General features: G+C 33.8%; 1 protein-coding gene across 1 annotated transcript; it reads right to left on the bottom strand.

Moving 5' to 3' along the window:
- Positions 1-15058: 15058 nt before the first annotated feature.
- LOC137829193 (uncharacterized) lies at positions 15059-17596 on the bottom strand. The gene is made up of 2 exons (XM_090304746.1): positions 17315-17596; positions 15059-17251 (listed from the first exon to the last, which is right to left on the bottom strand). The coding sequence occupies exons 1-2, from the start codon at positions 17594-17596 to the stop codon at positions 15059-15061; spliced, it is 2475 nt and encodes an 824-aa protein (XP_090160872.1).
- Between the last annotated feature and the right edge of the window lie 5393 nt (positions 17597-22989).

The raw sequence follows: 22989 nt of genomic DNA, 5'->3' as shown, positions 1-22989 counted from the left end.
GTGTAAAAGAAAAACAGCAAGAATACTCAAGTAAAATTCTAAAACAGAAACTTAAATTGCAAGAAATTAAAAGAGCTCTTGAAATTAAAGTGCACACAACTCAACAATTAAACAAGAAGAACCTAAGACTCATGATACCACATGATGTGATTCCACTTGACCTTCTTAGGAATCACCTTGAGTTGGACATTATAGAGGCACTTTTCTTAGAGTTGGATCATTTGTTCTAAGACAAGAACTCACCAAAAACTAGTACCAAATCCCAAACTCATTTGGATGAACCAATTTTAGTCAAATTGAACCAAAAAAGAGGAGAAACTAAAAGGAACCGAATAGAATTGAAATTAAAAGGAAAGAACAGAACATAGGTGCTGGAAAAACAGAAAAACGAACCAAAAAAACTCAAGAACACAAGACAACATGAACAATTGAAAGAGAAGAAAGGAAGGAGAAGAGAGTGCTCATGAAGATGGAAGAATGTTGGATGATCTCGCCACTAGAAGTGTGGAATGCTCCTAGATAAGAGTGATGCCGCCACTTGAGGACTCCATTGATCCATCAAGATAAGACTAGAGAAGAAGGCTCCAAAAGCTCTCTAAAGTTCACTCAAAATTTGAGTAGAGTTTTCTTAGATTAATTCCAATATGAATTTTACAAAGAGAGCACCTCTATTTATAGCCTAAGGTGCTGAAAAGTAAGCTACACAAATTCAAAAACTCCCTCCTAAAAAGCTTCTAGAATTTGCGCCTAAAACAAAGCATGAGGAAGGTGTGATCCCTTCTCTCACTTTGGCACCTCCTTATTTACTCCTACACCTATCTACTAACACACCCCCCCTAAGACTCTTAACTAAAGACTAAAAGATGCTTTAACAATAGAGGTTTCTAATGTTTCCCTCTAAGCACCTTTCTAAACAATATTTATTTAAAACTTGGCTTTGCCCTTCATGGGATGGTCTTTGGGCTTTTGTGGGCTTTGGCCTTCTTGGGCTTGGGCTTTATCTTTTGCAAAGATTAACAAGAAAAACTTTAAATGTGAAGGCGAATGATCTTGTTCTTCATTATAAAAAGCCACCTTTAGTTGATTGTCATCAAAAGAGGTTCTCCCAATAAATATGGGAAGAATCCATGTTGATTTAGTTATACCTATCTCAAGGTTTTTGGATTCCATTTCTTTGGAATTTGGTGTTGCATGTATTAGTATAAGCTTGGATTGGATAACACGAGTTTTGTTAGAGCTTTTCTTGTAGAGAGATTAGTATGAGGTGTCTCTATTCATGTTAGAATACAACAAAGTCATGGATCATTGAGTTAGGTCACATGAGAATCTCTTAGGAATTTTGACAAGAACCTTTTAGCATTTATATTACAAAACACTCAAAGGTCAGGAGGTTGACCTAGATCGTCTGTTTAAGATGGAGGAAAAAGACATTGAAGCATTTATTGAGATACACCAGGAGGAAGTTAATCAAGTAAAAAAAAAAAACTCAACATATTTTTTTTTCATCACTTCAGTTACCAGCAACTGTGATCCAAATTTTGAGAACTATGATTATTTAAGACATCTTCGACCAGGAAGACATTTGATGTAGATAAATGAAGAAGACCTTTAAGTTTCTCTATGGGTAATCATGATTTTATGAAACTTACTTCATTCCTTGGTGAAAGAAGAACAATCATATCTAAGAAGATGACTCCAAAGTTCATAGATTCTACTGCTTATAAAATTGTTTATCTCTTCCGTTAACCAACATTCATTATGTCTTTCGTGCATTGTAACTAAGGATATATATATATATATAATTGATCACAATCATCTTCTAGAATTTGATTTAGTTAAATAAAAGATTTGTCTTTTGAGATGAACTCATTTAAAATTTTGGGTTCTCAAGTAAGGTAACTTCATAGTAGAAATATCGACATAATCAAAGTATTGGGAAATATTATATGATGTGATTCCACTTGAAGAAAAAAAGAAGATACGATAATCATAACCTAATTTTTCCTGGTAAGCTAATTTTCGAGGACGAAAATTTTTGTTGTTGGGGATAATTGTAAGACCCGAAGCACTAGTGCCCCCACCACATTCATTTTCTTCATTTTTTCTAACTTGCTTTCTCTCTATATTTTTCTCTATCTTCCTTCTCTCTTTGCTTTCTTTTCCATACCTCATCTATTCCAAAATCTGATCACGACATGTTGTAGCTGAGGAGTCAGGCTCCAATTCTACCCGATCAGATTTTCAAACAGAGTAAGTTCATTTTTACTCTAAAGATCCTTTGTTTTCTATTTTTCCTTAGGTTTTAGTCATCAATCTTGGTGAGGTCAGTTGAGAAGTTTAATCCTCTCAACTTATATACTGAATTTTTGTTCTGTTTGGATAACTTGCATTAGGCCCGTAAATCTTGAAACTTATCTAGATTGTGGGGAATAAAATTCTAGAAGTTGCTTGGAAAGCAAGCAATTAAGGTAAGGGAAGCTAAATTTATTTTTTAATAGCACCCTAGGATAAAAGATCTAAATGTGGAAGGGACGTTGATGGAAACCGTCCAGCCTCAAAACTTTCGGCCAAGAAGATAGACGAAGATCGAGCTTTAATGAAGAGTTTGAAAAGTCTTTTTCTTCTTCTTAGCCTTGTAAAAATTGTATAGAGTAGTTAGGAAGTTTTGGGCCTTGTATTTTGGGCCAAAGTAGAGAAAGATGTAAATAGAAAACAAAGTAATGTGTAAAATAGTAAAAGAGGGGTGCAAATAGAAATGTAGGCAAGGAAGACATGAGTCTCCACATGTCTTCTTCTTAATGGAGAGGATTTGCACCAATAAGGTGGTGACACTTGTCACACTCTCATTTGAGAGTTTTTGAGAGACTTTATCCTATAAATAGGAGTCTCTTATACATGTATTTCTTTAACTTTGAATTAGTAATGAAATGCTGCCTAGTTTTGGCCATTCTACTTGTTCTTATGTTCTCCCTAGGTTAGTCTCCTTCAAGACTTAGCTTAGACTCTTTCCTAGTGAGTTGGCCTCACCTCTCACTCTCACAAATTCCTACTCCACTTCAATCCATGGAAACTCCTCTTGAGTTTCTTTAATGCTTCCGCTCATCATATCTCCTTCATCATTCATCCAAAGAAGAAATTACAAAGATCACTCATAGAAGAAGAACGTTTTTCCATCATTTGGTATCAAAGCTATGGTTGTAAGATCTTCTTCTATTTTTTTCTAATTTCCGTGTTGTTCATAATGTTCTTGATTGTCTTGAATGTTTACCGATTGATTTTGTGTTTTTTTTTGTCTTTTTGTTCGGTTCAAATTAATTGTTCTTACTTGAACCTTCATGTATGTGCTTTTAGGTGTTCTTGTGTTTATGTTCATGTGTGCTTTTGAATTTTTTTGAGTTTTCTTCAAATTTGTTCGGTGAAATTTTCATATAATTGAGTCATTTTGATTTTATAATCATATATGTTTTGTCTAGAGTCATGTTTAGTCCAAATTTGTCATAAACTCCATTAGTTGAACTTTTTGATATTTTTTTCAAATTTCTTCTTAGATTAGAGCTCTTGAGTTTCTTTAATGCTTCCGCTCATCATATCTCCTTCATCATTCATCCAAAGAAGAAATTACAAAGATCACTAATAGAAGAAGAACGTTTTTCCATCATTTGGTATCAGAGTCTAGAAGTTTATATTATTCTATCGAGCCTGAAGTATACATTCCTTACTTTGATGGAAATAAAAATGTTGAAGCATATTTAGAATGGGAAACAAAAGTTGATCAAATCTTTGAAAAACATCAATTGGATGAATTGAGCAGATTTTTCATGGCTACCCTAAGTTTTCAAGAATATGCTAGGTCTTGGTGGACAAAAAGGGAAACTGATGTTATAAATGGCAGAAAATCAGAAGTACTTAATTGGGATGAATTGAAGATGTGTATGAGAAGAAAGTTTGTTCCACCTTCATATGTGAAAAAGAAAAAGCTTAGAGAAGAAATGAAAGAGCTTGTAGAAAAAGGAAGAAATTTTATATACAGAGAAAAAGAATATGTTAGAAGAGAAAAGGAGTTTAGAGAAAAATTCCAAGCTCTTGTCAGAAAGAAAGAAGAGAATGAGAAAAAGGAAAGTACAAAAAACTCTTTTTTTCGAGTTGAATCAGATATCGATAACATTTTATCTTCTCTAAAAAACCCTTGTGAGGATGTGCTTGAAGAAAAATCTATGTTTGGAGCTGAACCAAATATAGATATAAATATTTCCTCCACAGAAAATACAGAAGAATGTTTGATTGAAAAGGAAGAAGAAGAGGAAACCCACAAAGAAGAAGAGTCTTTTATGACACCCCCTGAAAGCATGGTTGAGAAAGAATCCTTAAAGGGGGATTGCAATACTTTGAACTCTTCTTTTCAATTATATAATGCTCATTCTTCTTCACAAAAATATCAAAAACAACACTTTATGATGTTGTTGCCTAGCTTGGGCAATAAACAACACAAAGTGAACAAAAATATTTTTGAAATGGGCCTTATGTTTTTCTTTAAAAAGAATTTTAAAGAAAAGGGGACTTATTTTTGTTTAGTTTTCTTTTCTTTTAATTTTCTTCTAAAAAGGAAATTTATCTCATGTTTGTTTGATGTTTATTGCAGATTGACATTTGACCCAGGAGGAAACCATCAAATAAACAGAGGTTGCTGTCATTGAGCATCATTCAGATCTGAGGACAGATCCTTTTCAAGAGGGAGGGGATGATGGAAACCGTCCAGCCTCAAAACTTTCGGCCAAGAAGATAGACGAAGATCGAGCTTTAATGAAGAGTTTGAAAAGTCTTTTTCTTCTTCTTAGCCTTGTAAAAATTGTATAGAGTAGTTAGGAAGTTTTGGGCCTTGTATTTTGGGCCAAAGTAGAGAAAGATGTAAATAGAAAACAAAGTAATGTGTAAAATAGTAAAAGAGGGGTGCAAATAGAAATGTAGGCAAGGAAGACATGAGTCTCCACATGTCTTCTTCTTAATGGAGAGGATTTGCACCAATAAGGTGGTGACACTTGTCACACTCTCATTTGAGAGTTTTTGAGAGACTTTATCCTATAAATAGGAGTCTCTTATACATGTATTTCTTTAACTTTGAATTAGTAATGAAATGCTGCCTAGTTTTGGCCATTCTACTTGTTCTTAAGTTCTCCCTAGGTTAGTCTCCTTCAAGACTTAGCCTAGACTCTTTCCTAGTGAGTTGGCCTCACCTCTCACTCTCACAAATTCCTACTCCACTTCAATCCATGGAAACTCCTCTTGAGTTTCTTTAATGCTTCTGCTCATCATATCTCCTTCATCATTCATCCAAAGAAGAAATTACAAAGATCACTAATAGAAGAAGAACGTTTTTCCATCAGACGTGGTCCCAATATTCAATTTCTCTTGCAGGGATATTGTGCGTATATATTGTGTTGTTTGTTTATATATTATTTAAAATTTATAAAAATATTAGATTTTGATGGTGTAATATTTAAGTGTTGTATTTTTTATGTTAATTAAGCTTTTGAATGTTGTGGATCGTGTTTGGAATGATATTGTATGATGAAATGGTGTGGAATTAAATTCATACAATTGGGATAATGTATGGACTGATGTTTTCTGTGTATTAAGTATTGATGCCTATGTGGTAACAGAGATCTCCGAGCTTCACTGATGATCTAAGTCATATAGACTAAGATATCAGGTGGTGAGAAGCTGATGGGGGAGTTCATGCACACCGTGACACATGAGATGCACGACTTGGGTTGTATTGAACTTACCGTGATCCTTTCTGTTAGATTTGCTAGTAATCTTTGGATCATGTGTTAGTCTCTGGTAGGACTTACTTAATACGGGTCTTCCGGAAGACGTTGGTTGTTGAATATTCTGGATGTGTAGATCCATGTGAGATTTATGTGATTGTTTTATTGTTGAGATTTGAAGAAGATTGAATAATTGAGAAATTAATCATGTAATTTGGTTTTCTCTTTTGTTTTAATTATGTATATTATAAAATTCTATTTTTCACTAGCTTACCCTTGTTTTTCTTGCTGTGTTTGAACTGCGATGGCTATACTACGTACACGAGCAGATGATCTTACAGGTGTCGGAGGGTCTAAAGAGTTTTAGGGTGCTGATTTTGAAACTAATATTGTAAATATTTGTATTTCTATATGTCCTAATCATGTATTAGGAATGTTTTGAAAAACTCTAAGCTTGTATAGAAATACATAGAACTTGTATTGTAGTAGTTATATGTTTTTTTTCTGGGGTGGTACAAAAACTGTAAGAAATTACTTTTTTTTGTTTTTTTCTCAAATTCAAATTTCTCTAAATTTTAAAATTCAAAATTTAAATTTAATATAAATAATTTTTAAATTTATTGTATTTTAATATTATAAAAAATAAAATTAAAAAACGAGACGTGTACCTAGAAAAAGAATCTTTTTTTTATATATATTTTTAGATTATTATTATAAAAGATAAAATTGAAAAACAAAATGTGTAAAAAAAGAACCTTTAATAATTAATTATAGATATATAAATTACACAAATTTAAAATAAAACTTTTTTTGTAATAATATTTTCTAATATATAAATATATTATATAAGTAGAGTACAATAAAATCGTAAACAAATACTTAAAGATATATTCATGTATAATCAGTTACTAATTAAATTTAAATATAAAATATTGGATTTCAATATAATAAACAATTTTTTCACTAAAACAAATTTATTGAGTAAAAAATAGAGAAAAAAATAAACTTTTAATAATTTATATAATTTTTTGTAAATTTTTGAATCATTTTAATTTTAAACCGCCTAAATATATATATATATATATATATATATATATAATTTTTTTCTTACAATTACAACGACTAAAGATGAGTTAAGATCTTAAATCAATCTTTCTTTCTTCTTTAATAAAATCTTCTCTATATATTCAAGACATATTAAAATTCTCTTTACAGTATTAAATAAATATAGTTTTTTTATAACACTTGTACAACATGACAAACTTTATAGACCAAACTAGTTGATTTTTCTTTTCATCTTTTTAAACAAAATGCAAACAAACATTCCACAAAACTAGTACCCACTTTTTCCAAATAAACTATTTACACGTTATTTAAAACAAATTGAAAATTTTAATATATATAATTATAATTATATTATCTCATATAACAATTTCAATATATATATATATATATATATATATATATATATATATATATATTCCAGTTAACAATGAAATGTATAATTAAAAAATATTTCAAATAAATTTTACATGGCACGCTTAAAAAATCTAAAATATACATTAAAAAAACATTTATTAGATAAGAAAAGTAAAAAATATATGTAACTTTTATTTTGTCACGGTAACATTCTTTATAGAAATTAAACAATCAATATTTTATAAGATATTTTATTGACATTAAATACTTTTAATAATAAAAAAAAGTATATTATCTTATATATTTCCAAAATAATATTATGCATTTTAGAATAAATAAAATCTCTATGGATCAATAATAAAACAAAATACTCTAAAAATTCTTTAAATTTTTCACATAAAAAACTATATTTTTGTGTTAATAATTGAATAAAAATATTTACAATGCTATTTAAAATTATTAAACAAAATATTTTAAATAAATGTTACACCAAAATCTTAACAAAATCTAAATTACGCGTTAAATTAATAATGTTTATTGCATTAAAAGTAAACAACAACATATATGTAAGTTTTATTTATTTTACCACGATAAAATTTTTTTAGAAATTAAATAAGAAGTATTTGATAACATATTTTATTAATATTAAATACCTTTAATAATTAAAAATATGATATTATCTCATATTTTAAATAATAATATGCATTATAGAATGAATAAAACTCTTTTAAAATTCTTTAAAAAATATCACAGAAAAAACTAACTTTTATATTAATAATTTAATAAATAGTAACTTCATTTATAATTTTATTTCATTTAATTATATTATTTTAATTAATATATATATATATATATACATATACATATATATATACGTGTATACATATATATACGTGTATGTATATATATATATGTATACACGTATATATATATATGTATGTATATGTCATTTCATGTGATATATGTCAGCAAAATCTGAAGTATATGCACTATACAACCTTTATGTATTAAAGTACGAATTTTTTATTTATTAGTATTAAAAAAATCAAATAAGAAAGATTTGATAACATATTATATTAGTATTATATACCTTTAATGATGAAAAATATGATATTATCTTATATATTTTGAAAAAAAAAATATATTATTGAATGAATAAATCTCTACAGATCAATAATAAAATGAAACATTCTATAGATTCTTTAGGACTTTTCACACAAAACACTATTTTTTTTTGTGTTAATTGTTCTTACAACAAGGACCAAGAACACTTGAAATGGGTTAATCAAGACTAATCCTTCAATCTTGGGCTGAATACTATCTTGGACCGGGTAATATCTTGGGCTGGATACTTCTCTTCTTGATGGAAACTCTTGGCTTCTCCTCTCGGCTGATACTTTCGGCTTATCCTCTCGGCTGGTGCTCTCGGCTTCTCCTCTCGGCTGGTGCTCTCGGCTTCTCCTCTCGGCTGATGCTATCGGCTTCTCCTCTCGGTTGGTGCTCTCGGCTTCTCCTCACAACAGGTGGGGGGTACCTGCAAGTCGCTCTGATGCCAAAGTCAGAAAAGGTTTTACGTTCATCAGATAAAATCACTCTTACCTTTTTTCTTACTCTGAACCTCTATTTATAGGGTTTTCTTAATGGGCTTTTCTCCTTTTCTGTTGGACTTTCTCTTTACACCTTTTTATTATTTACGCACTCCTCCTGTGGGTTTTACACTTAATTGGGTTTCATTTTTATATTAATTCTTATATTTCATTTTATTCTTTAACATATATCTTTTTCATTTTCGGTTTAAACCTCTCGGTTTCAACCTTTTTCCCTGGTTTACTTAATGTTGTTCTCGGCCTAAACCTCTCGGTTTTAGCCTACCAGTACACTAGCCCCCGAGACAGAAATATTTTTATTTTAAGTTTTAAAGAAATATTTGTGTCTTAATATAATATAATAATGTTTGACGTTTGATTTGATTTGATATGGAACGCTTTGATTTCTGCGCTTTATTTTGCTCAGTTTACATGACTTGACAGGAACTTGCTATTTTGACCGTTAGATGACATATTTTTGAATGGTGCCACATTGTTTAAAACGTTTGAAATTCTAGGGTTTTCTCTGGGCTATAAATAGGTTTGCCATTGGGTTTTTTATGATTGTGTGAGCTTTGCTGCTGTTTAGAAGGAAGCATATTGTCAATCTTCGTTCAATTCTTGCGAAGGTAATGTCTCTTTCAAGTTCTTCTGCTACTGATGAATTTTCAAGCGCGGGTGGTGAATCAACTGGCCGAGTGGTTCGAGAAGAAGTTCCTCCTGAGTCAAAATCTTCTTCTGCTACTCCATCTTGTATGAATGATTCAAGTGGAGCTCCTGCTGTTGATGCTCCTCAAGAATTTGAATTTATTGTACCCCAGAAAAACCTTCGTCCTGGTTATCAATGGGTCAATCCTAAAGTCCGAGAGTATTTCTCGAAGTATCGTTCTGCTACGAACTTCGGAGTTTTCTTTCCCGTTCTCAAATTTATTATTCTGATATTGAAAATGATATCATTTCATTTCGGCGTGTTGGTGATGTTGATAATGTGTGTCATGGCCGAGAAGGTGATAGCTATGAATTTTTTTATTTTTATGCTTGCTTTTTCAGAGATCTTCATATTCGATTGCCTTTGAACAATTTTCAAATGGGCGTTCTTAATTTTCTTAATGTTGCTCCTACTCAGCTTCATCCTAATGGTTGGGCTGCGATGCAAGCATTCAGTATTTTGTGTAAATTATTGTCACTTTCTCCTAGTCCCTCTGCGTTTCTATACTATTATAGTTCTCGGCCTGGTAAACGGCCAGGATGGCTATCCCTTATTAGCAAATCCAATGTGTGTTTTCTTAAGCCTTTTACGTCGTCGTATAAGGATTTTAAAGGAAGTTTTTTTAAAATTCTAATAGAGCCAATAGGAAGAGAATATTTCTTTAATGGAAATTCTCCAAAATTTCCTCTGTATTGGACGAAAGATCCTGTGAAGTTTAACTCAATATCCTTTCATTCGATGGGTGTGGCCGATCGTCATGTTATTGAAGTTTTTAGTCGTTTCTCGTATCAAGTTCCCACTCGTGCTTTGCTTCAGTTGTATACTTCATCACATCCTCGAGAAGATCTTACTGGTACGTGGTTGTTCCGCATTTTCTTGCTTTTTAGGATAAGCTTTTTAACTTTGCTAAATTTTTTATTGATTTTCAGCTATGATGGCAAGTACTAATCCGTAAGCTCGATCTTACTTTTCGAAACTGCTTAACAAAGTGGGTGATGTAACTCCCCGACGCGAGAATGTGGGAAATCCTGTTGTGGAAGTAGAAAATGTGGAGCCAGTTGCTAATGTTGACGTGGTGGAACCAACAGGTAATGTTGATGTTGCTGGTCCTTCGAAGAAATCAAAGAAAAGAGATAGGAGCAGCAAGAAGTCACATTCATCTTCTCGGCGCTATCGCCATAGTGGAAATGTTTCATGTGAACCTCTTCCCGAGACGATTTTTAGTGCTACGAATAAGTATGCAAAATTCGTTCAAACATCTTTTAGTGAATCATCTTATAATATGCTGAAGAATATGGATGCTGCTTCATTAGCGGATTCTGTTATTGAATTATCAAGTAGAAATCTTTTGATTGGAAAAATGATGAAAGAGAAGAATGGAAACTGCGTGTCGTTGTCCGAATTTGAAAAGCTGAAGAATGATCTTGCTGAGTATAAAGATAGGATGAACTCTTTATCATTAGAGTTAGAGAAGGTGGCAAAACAGAAGGAAGAACAAGAAATCGAAAATGAAGGTCTTGGAAAAGAAATTTCTGATTTGAAGAATGAAAACTTGAAATGTATTACGGAAAATGTTCAATTATGCAAGGAGAATCAACTTTTGACCGAGAAGGTATCGGCGCTATCTTCTGCTAATGAATCCGACAAGAACACCATCAAACTTATGGATGAGGAGATTCATCAGCTAAAGACCAATGTTTTTGAAGCCGAAAGTTTTATATTTGAACAGCACAAACTTGGCTTTGAGAAGGCTCTTTAACAAGCAAAATACTTTTATAAAATTCCTATTGATGAAGGTAATTTTGATGTTAAGAAGGACTTTTATAATGGTGAGCTAGTTCCTGCTAATGAGATTCCAGATAATGATGCTGAAGATATTAATATCGAAAATTAGGTATAGGGTTTTAAGTTTTAGTTTGTCGGATACTTCTCGGTTACCTGTGGAGAAGTATAATTGTTTTGGAATGCTAAGTTTGTTGGATATTTGCATTCGTGATGTAATTCCTTTTTTTTTTGGGAACTTTGTTAATATAAATGTTTAATCTTGTGGTTATCATCGTAATTTTATCCTTTGTTATGTTCTGATTAAAATTCTGTTATAATCGTTGAGGCTTGCTAGTTTTCGGTTCTTTTGTTGAAAGTGTTAGAAATGTTAGAATTATTTGAGTTTACCTCTCGGTTTTAATGATTATTAGTTTAAAGACGACATTTAGTTGGAGCATAAAGATATTTTTTGTTATGACTTGGACCTTTCGGGTTTTTATTTATTTTTTTATTATATTTTTTTTTATTTTATTTATTATGAAGTATAAAATTATTAATCAGGACCCTTTAATTTATTAAGGTTGATTCATATTTGATATATTATTGACTGGAATATGCAATTGTCGGTTTAGTAATGTAAGCTGGATGAGTGACTTTCGGTTTTTGGAATTGTGTTTTAGCTCTGATCTTTCGGTTTTCGTTTGAGATATAATGTTTAAGATTGGCATTTTTAAAGGAAGATTCTAATGGCAGGAATTTTCAAAAAACGAAAGCTAATTCTGATCTTTCGGTTTGCATGTGATTTGAAGGTTTTCAAGAATGAGAATTAGTTATGTTTGTTCGGGAGGGATTTCACCTGAAATGAAAGCATCCAAGCCCAAAAAGTAATGTAAATCGATTCTCGGGTGGGATTTCACCTGAAATGAAAGCATCCAAGCCCAAAGAAACTATGTAAATCTATTCTCGGGTGGGATTTCATTTGAAATGAGAGCATCCAAGGCCGAGAGACGAAGAATGAATATGTACATAATGGAAACAAAACATTGTTTCTTGAAAATTCCTCTTCATTATATGACAAGTAATTTACATCTATCTTAACTAAAATAAAATTTTAGATGACTTGCATTCCAGGTTCTCGGTATCATTTTCTCTTCCAAAGTTTCTAACCTATAAGCTCCATTTTGTAAGTTTTCTAGTACTCTAAAAGGTCCTTCCCAATTGGATGCCAATTTTCCATGTCGTGGATCCTTTCGAGCATCAGTTCGCATTCTCCATACCAGATCCCCTTCTTTAAAAGCCCTAAATCTGACTTTTGCATTAAATCTCTTCATTGCTCTTCGTTTGACTGCAGTCTCTTTTATTTTTGCTTTTTCTCTAAGTTCTTCAATAAGATCAAGATCGGTTCTCAAACACTCATTGTTGATATTCCAGTCTTCCATTTGTCTTCTTAATGTGGGTTCATTAACTTCTACTGGCAACATTGCGTCTGTTCCGTAGGTGAGATTGAACGGTGTTTCTCCAGTTGATGTTTGCGGTGTGCAACGATATGCCCATAAAATCTCTGGTAATTTCTCTGCCCATAATCCTTTAGCAGTCCCCAACCTCTTTTTTAATTGTCCAAGAATAACTTTGTTTGCGGCTTCAGCCTGTCCATTCGTTTGTGGATGCTCGACCGAAGTGGTGGTGGGCTTGATTCCCAAATCTGCATAAAATTCCATAAGTTTTTTGTCAATGAATTGTCGGCCATTGTCACTTACAATAGTATGTGGGATTCCGAATCGACATATTATATTTTTCCATATAAACGTTTGAACTTGCTGTGCCGTTATCTTTGTTAATGCCTTTGCTTCTATCCATTTTGTAAAGTAGTCTACAGCTACTATCATGAATTTTGTTTGGCCTCGTCCAAGTGGGAATGGGCCAAGTATATCAATTCCCCATTTTGCAAATGGCCATGGAGAGATGATTTCTTGCAACTCCTGCGCTGGGATATGATTTAAGCTCCCAAACTCTTGGCATTTTCTACACGTTTTGACATAAACTTCACAATCCTCTCGGATTGTTGGCCAATAATAACCAGCTCTACACACCTTTGTTGCCATTGTTCGGGCTCCGCAATGCAGTCCACAAATTCCTTCATGAAGTTCTTTGACCACATATTCTGCTTGTTCTTTGGTCAGACATTTTAACAAAGGCGTGGAGTATCCCCTTTTATATAGCTCATCACCGATTAGAATGAAATTAGCGACTTTCTTTGTTATTTTGACATCCGGCTGAACACCTTGCTCCTGGGTCTTTATGATTTCGATGTATGTGTTTATCCAGTCATCTTTGGCTGATACAATATTGAAGCATTCGTCGAGACTAACTGTCGGATGACTGAGGGTTTGTTGTATAATGGAATTGTATTGCACTTGTTTTTGTTGGCTTGCTAACTTAGACAATGAATCTGCTTTCATATTCAATTCTCTTGGAATGTATTTTATCTCGGCCTTGTTAAAACATTGCATAATATTTAAGACTTTATGATAATATTTCATTAACAAAGGGTCTTTTACCTGATACTCCCCGTGCACTTGTCCCACCGATAGTTGTGAATCAGTTTTGCAAAGGATATTTTCCACTCCCATGTCTCTGGCTAATAACAACCCTGCAACAAGAGCTTCATATTCGGCCTGATTGTTGGATGTTTTGAACTCAAATTTGAGCGCCATTTCGACTTGGAAGTTGTCTGGTCCTTCAAGTACTATTCTTGCTCCGCTTCCTCTTTTGCTTGACGCGTCATCTACATACAAAGTCCACTGGTCCTGTTGTGCTGATGTTGGCATCTGAATGATAAAATCTGCAAGAGATTGGGCTTTGATTGGTCCTCTTGGTTCGTATTTGATTCCATATTCCGAAAGCTCCATTGACCATGTCACCATTCGACCTGCAAGCTCTGGTTTCTTTAAAATTTTAGATATTGGAAAATCTGTTCTCACTATTACCCGATGATTATGAAAGTATGGTCGAAGGCGTCTTGCAGCATACACTAATGTTAGGGCAACTCTCTCAACTTTGGGATATCTGGTTTCGGCATTTTGTAGGGTTCTACTCACAAAATATATCGGTTTCTGCTCTGGGTTTTCTTGGATTAAAGCGACTCCTATTGCTTCATTTGAAGTAGCTAAGTAGACTATGATGGGTTGATTGGGTACAGGTTTTACTAAAATTGGAGGTTCAGCCACCATGCTCTTTATTTGAGATAAAGCTTGCTCACATTGTTCACTCCACACAAAATTTTCAGATTTTTTCAACAAGTTTATAATCGGTTTAGTTTTCTCAGCCAATATTGGCAGAAATCTTGATAGTGAATTCAACTTCCCTACTAGCCTTTGCACTTCTTTTAAGTTTTTTGGTCTTCCCATCTGCATGATTGCCTCACATTTGTCAGGATTAACTTCGATTCCTCTGTTTGTCAACATGAATCCCAAAAATTTTCCTCCTCTGACACCGAAAACGCATTTTTCTGGATTAAGTCGAATATTGTATTTCCTTATTTGCGCAAACACTTCTTCAAGATCTTCCAGGTGTTTCTGTATCTCATTTGATTTAACAACCATGTCATCAACATACACTTCTAGGTTCTTTCCAATCTGTTCTTTAAACACTTTGTCCATCAATCTTTGGTATGTTGCCCCAGCATTCTTCAAGCCGAAAGGCATGACTTTATAACAATAATTTGCAACATCAGTGGTGAAAGCTGTTTTCGGGATATCAGGTGCATACATATGTATTTGATTATACCCCGAATAAGCATCAAGGAAACTCATCATCTATTGACCAGATGCCCCATCAACTAGTCGGTCTATGTTGGGCAATGGATATGTGTCTTTCGGACAAGCTTTGTTCAAATCAGTGTAATCTGTACACATTCTCCATTGTCCATTTGGTTTTTTGACGAGTACCACATTAGACAACCACGTAGTATACTTAGCTTCTCGGATAAAACCAGCTTGTATTAACTTCTGAGTTTCTTCAATCGCTGCTTGGCGTCGTTCTTCTCCTAACTTTCTTCGTTTTTGAGATACTGGCTTTGCTTCCCGGCAAACAGATAATTTGTGACACATTACTCCTGGATCAATTCCAGGGATATCAGACGGCTTCCAAGCGAATAAATCCTTATTGCTACGCAACAGTGTGATAAGTTTGCTAAGCAATTCATCAGGCATACTTCCACTTACATAAGTGCATTGTCTGTCGTCTTGGCCTAACTGTACTGCTGTCGTTTCTTCTTTCGGTTCCAGCCTTTCCTCATTCAATCTGGGATCCAAGTCCACCATGGCTACTATTTTTTCAACCTCTTTATCCACCTTCAAATTCATTTTTAAACCTGCTGCATAACATTCTCGAGCATCTCTTTGATTGACATACACTGTCGCTATCTCTCCTTTTTCTGTTGGGAATTTCATGGCCAAATGTGGTGTTGACACGATTGCTCCTAACTTATTTAAGGAAGATCGTCCTAGCAACACATTGTATGAAGGGGATGCATCCACCACCAGATATCGGATTTTAATTTTTCTAACTTTGCTACCTCTTCCAAATGTTGTTACCAAATCAACATATCCCTTTGTGTTAACTCTTTCGCCTGAAAAGCCAATGATTTGCTCTCGGAAAGGCACTATGTCTTCTTCCCTCAAATGTAACCTTTTGAACGTATCCCAGAACAAGATATCAACCGAACTCCCTTGATCAACCAGGGTCTTCATGACAGCATATTCGGCTATTTCAACCGTGATCACCATAGGATCATCATGATCTGGGTCAATTTCTTGGAAGTCTTCGTCTGTGAAAAGCATTGGTGGTAAAGTTCTTCTTTTGAAGACATGATTAACAGACCTGATATTTCTCCAATGTTGCTTTCGTGCAGATGAGGATTCCTTCCCAGAAAAACCTCCTGAGATCGTATTTATAAACCCCCTAACCGGTCTTCCCAAACTTCGTTCTCTACTTCGTCTTACTAATTGGGTGTTTTGATAGATTCTATCTCTTCTTTCGTCTTGCCTTCCAACCCTTCTTTCGTCTCTTTTTTCTACTTGTTTATTTTCCCTCCTTTCCAACTTTTCAACCCTTCTTTCACCCAGTTCTCGCCCCCGCACATCTCTTTCTGGACTCAACCATACTCTTGGATTTCCCCTTTGAACAAAACGTTTTAACTGCCCGGCATGAATCAACTCTTCTATTCTGTCTTTCAACCCAATACATTCTTCTGTATGATGACCATGATTTTTATGATATTCACAATGTTTGGTGCGGTCTGCCCTTTCTGGTGTTCTTGCTTTTCTTGGTGATGGTATTATTTCGGCTGCCATGGCTTCCTGTAAAATTCTTGCTCTGTTTGTATTTAGAGGTGTGTATTGCTGGAACTTTCGAGTTCTGAACTCTTCTCGGGCTCTTCTTGCAACAGGCGGGTGTTCTCTTTCTGTTACCTTCTTCTCACCTCCATCAACCCTTACTTGGTTTCGAAACTCCCTTAATTCTTCCATTTGCATAAATTTTGATGCTCGTTGCGTTAGTTCATCCAGATTGATCGCAGGTTTCTTGCAAAGACTATCGGCAAATGGTCCTGGTTTTAATGCCGTTATCATATGATGCATGGTGACCTCTGGACTAAGATTTCGGATTCCCAAAGCAACCTTTCCAAAACGTTCCATGAACATTCTCAAAGACTCTCCTTTCTCTTGTCTTATGTTCACTAAGGCGATTGACGTTAAATGATGGGGACGACTAGTTGCAAATTGAGCACCGAACTTTTCTATCAACGTATCAAAATAATCTATACTCAAAGGTGGGAGGCGTGTAAACCAGCTCAATGCTGCCCCTTTCAGAGTTGTAGGAAATACTCTGCACATAACAGCATCATTCCATGTATACAAGCTGATTTGAGTAGTATATATTGCAATATGCTCATCAGGATCCGTACTTCCATCATATTTGTCAATGGTTAAGTTCTTCCAATTGTCAGGCTACGGAGTATCGATTATAACATCATAAAACGGATGTTTTCTAGAAGATGTTCCTGCACAAACCCCAGAGTTTTCAAGCCATCTTCTTCTGGTTTGAGAATTTTCATTATGATATAACCTCTCATTCACTTGTATCCCCGGTTGGACAGTTTCGAAAGATGAATTCAAAACTGTTTCCTCTTGTAACTTTCTCCTCATGTGTGCGTTTTCGGCTCTTAACATACTCAATTCTTCTTCATTATTCTTTTTTAACATCTCGAATTCTTTTTGTAATTGGACCAACATTGCCATTGGCATGTTAACATTGTCTTCCCGATCTCCACCTTGTTCTCCTCCTTGACTCATCTTGTCTTTAACCCTTCTCAATTGACCCTCGGCCCCACGGTGGGCGCCAAAATGTTCTTACAACAAGGACCAAGAACACTTGAAATGGGTTAATCAAGACTAATCCTTCAATCTTGGGCTGAATACTATCTTGGGCCGGGTACTATCTTGGGCTGGATACTTCTCTTCTTGATGGAAACTCTTGGCTTCTCCTCTCGGCTGATACTTTCGGCTTATCCTCTCGGCTGGTGCTCTCGGCTTCTCCTCTCGGCTGGTGCTCTCGGCTTCTCCTCTCGGCTGGTGCTCTCGGCTTCTCCTCTCGGCTGGTGCTCTCGGCTTCTCCTCTCGGCTGATGCTATCGGCTTCTCCTCTCGGTTGGTGCTCTCGGCTTCTCCTCTCGGTTGGTGCTCTCGGCTTCTCCTCACAACAGGTGGGGGGTACCTGCAAGTCGCTCCGATGCCAAAGTCAGAAAAGGTTTTACGTTCATCAGATAAAATCACTCTTACCTTTTTTCTTACTCTGAACCTCTATTTATAGGGTTTTCTTAATGGGCTTTTCTCCTTTTCTGTTGGACTTTCTCTTTACACCTTTTTATTATTTACGCACTCCTCCTGTGGGTTTTACACTTAATTGGATTTCATTTTTATATTAATTCTTATATTTCATTTTATTCTTTAACATATATCTTTTTCATTCTCGGTTTAAACCTCTCGGTTTCAACCTTTTTCCCTGGTTTACTTAATGTTGTTCTCGGCCTAAACCTCTCGATTTTAGCCTACCAGTACATTAATAATTCAACAAACAATATTTCTAATATTATTTAATTATAATTATATTATCTCATGTAATAAATAAATAAATAAATATATATATATATATATATATATTCTTGTTAACAATAAAATTTATAATTAAAAATGTTAAAATAAATTTTACAGAGCAATGTTAACAAAATCTAAACTTAACATTTATGTACTAAGAGCAGAAATCATATATGTAACTTTTATTTGTTTAATCACGAACACATTTTTTAACAGAAATTAAAAGAAGAAATATTTGATGAGATATTTTATTAATATTAAATATATTTAATAATTAAAAATATATTTCAATGTTATATAATTATAATTTATTATCTCATGAATTAAAATTTATTGAATTTTGTAATGTTATATGATGAGAGTCAAGTAAAGGAGGTTTTTATTAATGAAGGAAGAGGCAATTCACCATCACACTTGAAGTTCTTCCTTCTAGTCTTCTCAAAATTAAAAGAAGACATAAAATAAAGAGAGGCCCAAGCCCAAAGCCCAAGCCCAAACCCAAGTCCATCCTATGAAGGGCAAGGCCAAGTATTAAATAATAAAGAATATTGTTGAAGGTGCTTAGAGGGAAACATTAGAAACCTCTATTGTTAAAGCATCTTTTAGTCTTTAGTTAGGAGTCTTAGGGGGTGTGTGTTAGTAGATAGGTGTAGGAGTAGAAAAGGAGGTGCCAAAGTGAAGGAAGAAGTCACACCTTCCTCATGCTTTGTTTTAGGCGCAAATTCTAGAAGCTTTTTGGGAGGGAGTTTTTGAACTTGTGTAGCTTATATTTCAGCACCTTAGGCTATAAATAGAGGTGCTCTCTTTGTATTTTTCAGATTTGAATTTATCTAAAGAAACTATACTCAAAATTGGAGTGAGCATTGGAGAGCTTTTGAGCCTTCTTCTCTAGTCTTATCTTGAAGGATCATGGTTTCCTCAAGTGACGGCTTGCACACTCATCTAGGAGCATCCATACTTCTAGTGGCGTGATCATCCAACCATTCTTCCATCTTCATGAGCATTCTCTTCTCCTTCCTTTCTTCTCTTGTTAATTTCCTTGTCTTAGCTTGTTTCCTAGTTGTTTTGGTTCGGCAATTTCAGCTTGTTATTGTGTAGCTATGGTTCATTTGTGTTCTTGGCTGTTTTTCATCTTTTCTTCTTCAATTCCAGCAATTTGATTCGGTACCTTACTGTTTTGTTTTGTTAATTAGTGTTTTTGCCTTTCCTCCATCTCATTTGGTTCAATTTGACAATATGTGGAACATCCAAATGAGTTTGGGATTTGGTACTAGTTTTTGGTGAGTTCTTGTCTTAGAACAATGATCCAACTCTAAGAAAAGTGCCTCAATAATGTCCAGCTCAAGGTGATTCCTAAGAATGTCAAGAATCATTCTCTATATGGCTAGTGGAATCACATCATTATATTAATAAAATTAAAGATAACTTTATTTAATTAATAATCCTATCATATCTATTAAATTTTGATATTCTTATCATAAAAAGGGAAATGAATTAAAAAGATATAGAAATGAATATGATATAACATATATGATTTTATTAACAGTATATATATTTTTTGTTTGTGACCATCTACTTCACAATTTTATTTCTCTTGTTTCAGTTGCAATTTTCTTCTCTGGCCTATATAGTAACAATGAGAGGAAAAGGAGAAGAGTCGGAAGCTGTTATTGTAAGAAATTATGTAAATTAATTTTTATAAAGTGACTCACATGACTTAGAGTTTGGGCTTTGAGCCCAAATATGATTTAATAATAATAATAGAATAAAGGGCCCATTGGTTAACGTGAGAAATATATATCTGATTATATACCTAGTGAAAACCACATCTAATGGAGATTGGAAACTAAAGGATATAGGGTTCTGTCTCTGCAAATAATAGTTGTCTCACTGATAACCATCACATAAGTGTGTGACAAGAACGGAATTGCTAAGAGATAGATTGGGCCAAAGGAGATAAAGTAACTGCTCAATTTAGGATCACTCATGGATCAAGGTAAGTGCCTATTCCTTCTTGATTATATGATTGTGTGAGAATTGTGATATGAAAGATCTATATGTGAACATTATTGTATGTGTTCAATTTACGTTTATTCTTGTTTTAACTTACATGTGGTATCAGAGCCTTGTTGCTCATTTTTGTGATTCTCCGTTAATGTTTTTCCATAATTTTAAGAACCCTAATTCGGTTCCCAATTTAATTAGTCCTAATTGAAGAATCCTATTTTTAAAATTAGGGTTTATGGATCAAAGTTTCCATTCCTCAATAATAGAACCTAATATGCACCAAACGTCATTAAAAATTAGGGTTTATGGATCAAAGCTTCCATTCCTCAATAACAGAACCTAATATGCACCCAACCATTAACAACGTTAACACCCTGTATCCGAACCCATTATCGGAGTCGCTGCCGGCGCGGAACCGCAAGCCACCGTCGCTCGCGCAGCCTCTCTCGTTGTCGGTGTGCACCTCTCCGTCACCACCCATATTTGCGCACCTCTTCGTGCAGTGATCGTGGATCTGTAAGGATCGAGTTGAGCCCAGAGTGCGGTGAACGTGGCTTAAGACACGACAACATTGGGGTTGAAGTCTGGTGCGACGGTGGTTCGCGCAATTGTTCGCGAAGTGGCCGACGCGATGGTTTGTGGTTGGAGGCGCGGTGGTGGTCTCCTTGAACGGCCTAGTGTAGCGTTGGGGTTGAAGAGGGAAAGTGAACTCTTTACGCTAATGCAGAAACACATGCTTTTGGTTGCATGATTGTCTTCCAAAAGAATGGTTCTAGGTTTGCAATACGATGAATGATGGTGCGCTTGACTCTTGCATGTATGAATTAATTCGCCACACCTTATGTCATCAGTTTTTTTTTGTGTGGAAATCTCAGCCTTGGCATGGATGATGCAATGGCAGAGAGAGTCCACGTCCTCCCGAAATTGGAATGTGACCGAATGTTGGATTCAAAATATTATAATATAATATAATAAAATCCATATATGAATTATCTGCCTCTTACGTATTAATTCCCTCAACTTTACGTTATCAATTTTATTATTGTTTTTGTTAAAGTTTAATTAAAGTCTTTTTCAAATTTTTTTATATTATAATATAAAATAATGAAATGCATGTACGAAAAGAATTCAATTAATGAAACGCATGAATTCATTCCTGCACCTTACGTCATTTATTTTATTATTGATTTTATAAAATTTTAATTAAAGTTTTATTATGTTATAATGTAATTTAATTTGCATTATATTAAAGTTTAATTAATTGATTGAAAGTGAGGAATGGAAAATTATTTTTTCCGCTTTATGTATTTTTTTTTGAAATTATGATTTTGGAATTATTTGTATGATAGATTTGTAATCACCAAAGTGATCAAATCTTTATGTTTTATTTAATTCCAAATTATGGATGAATTTTATTTCAATTAATGATATGATTTTGGAATTATTTGTATGATAGATTTGTAATCACCAAAGTGATAAAATCTTTATGTTTTATTTAATTCCAAATTATGGATGAATTTTATTTCAATTAATGATATAATTTCTGAATTTATTTGTATGATAGATTTGTAATCACCAAAGTGATCAAATCTTTAAGTTTTATTTAATTTCAGATTACTGATAAATTTTATTTCAATTACCTATAGAATGAATGCTAAATTATTTAAATATGGGTAAATGAAAATTCATTATTATAAGACATTTTTGGATCACCCAAAGGTTGATTAGTTGTCCTTATAATTAATGGATATGATTGTTGATAGTGAGTATGTGTTATTAGTTTTGTTTGTATATCCAAAGATAACAAGTGTTTCTAGTTAATGCATATATCTTGCCAAATAAAGTTAATACTATTAGCATCATTATGTTTTGTGTATTAATGAATCTCCCAAAGGAGAACATTAGTATACATAGAATGTTTTCTGAATCTGTATTATATGTTTAGTTTATGACTCAAAGTATTAATGTAAAGCATGTGTGATCAAGTATCTGTTCCTATATCTTTATGCGAATGAGCATAGCAAGTAATATTAAGTTTGCTCTTCCCAAAACTGATAGTGCAAAAGAATTTATGAAATTTGTGGAAGAGCGCTCCCAAATTACTGATAAGTCTATTGTTGGGACATTAATGAGTACATTAACCACCATGGAATTTGATGGTTCTCGTACTATGCACGAACATGTCATTGAAATGACTAATATTGCGGCAAGACTTAAGTCTATTGGAATGGCAGTGGATAAGAACTATAACATGTTAATTCAGGAAGAGACTAGATTGAAGAATCGAGGAAACCACTATATACACTATGTAAACAACCAGGGAGATGGAAAGAAGGTCTTCAAGAAACATGGAAAGGGTAAAGGACCACTGAAGATAAATGAGTCCTCTACTAAGCTCCAGAAGAAGAATGACAAATGTCATTTCTGTAAAAAATCTGGACATTTCCAAAAGGATTGTCTGAAACGTAAGGCTTGGTTTGGAAAGAATGGGTAAGCATAATGCTTATTATGTATGTTTTGAATTAAACCTAACTGAAGTTCCACATAATTCTTGGTGGATTGATTTTGGATGCACAACTCATGTTT

The sequence above is a fragment of the Phaseolus vulgaris genome, chromosome 7 (assembly GCF_051622355.1).
Source record: "Phaseolus vulgaris cultivar YP4 chromosome 7, ASM5162235v1, whole genome shotgun sequence".
Lineage (NCBI taxonomy): Eukaryota > Viridiplantae > Streptophyta > Magnoliopsida > Fabales > Fabaceae > Phaseolus > Phaseolus vulgaris.
Note: the sequence above shows the minus strand (reverse complement) of the source record. Positions and strands in the feature narration are given on the sequence as shown.

Coding starts and splice junctions, on each gene's coding strand:
- LOC137829193 (XM_090304746.1), bottom strand. CDS start 17,596: ATGAGTCAAGGAGGAGAACAAGGTGGAGATCGGGAAGACAATGTTAAC. Junction 17,252..17,314: donor GATGGCTTGAAAACTCTGGG/GTTTGTGCAGGA, acceptor GATACTCCGTAG/CCTGACAATTGGAAGAACTT.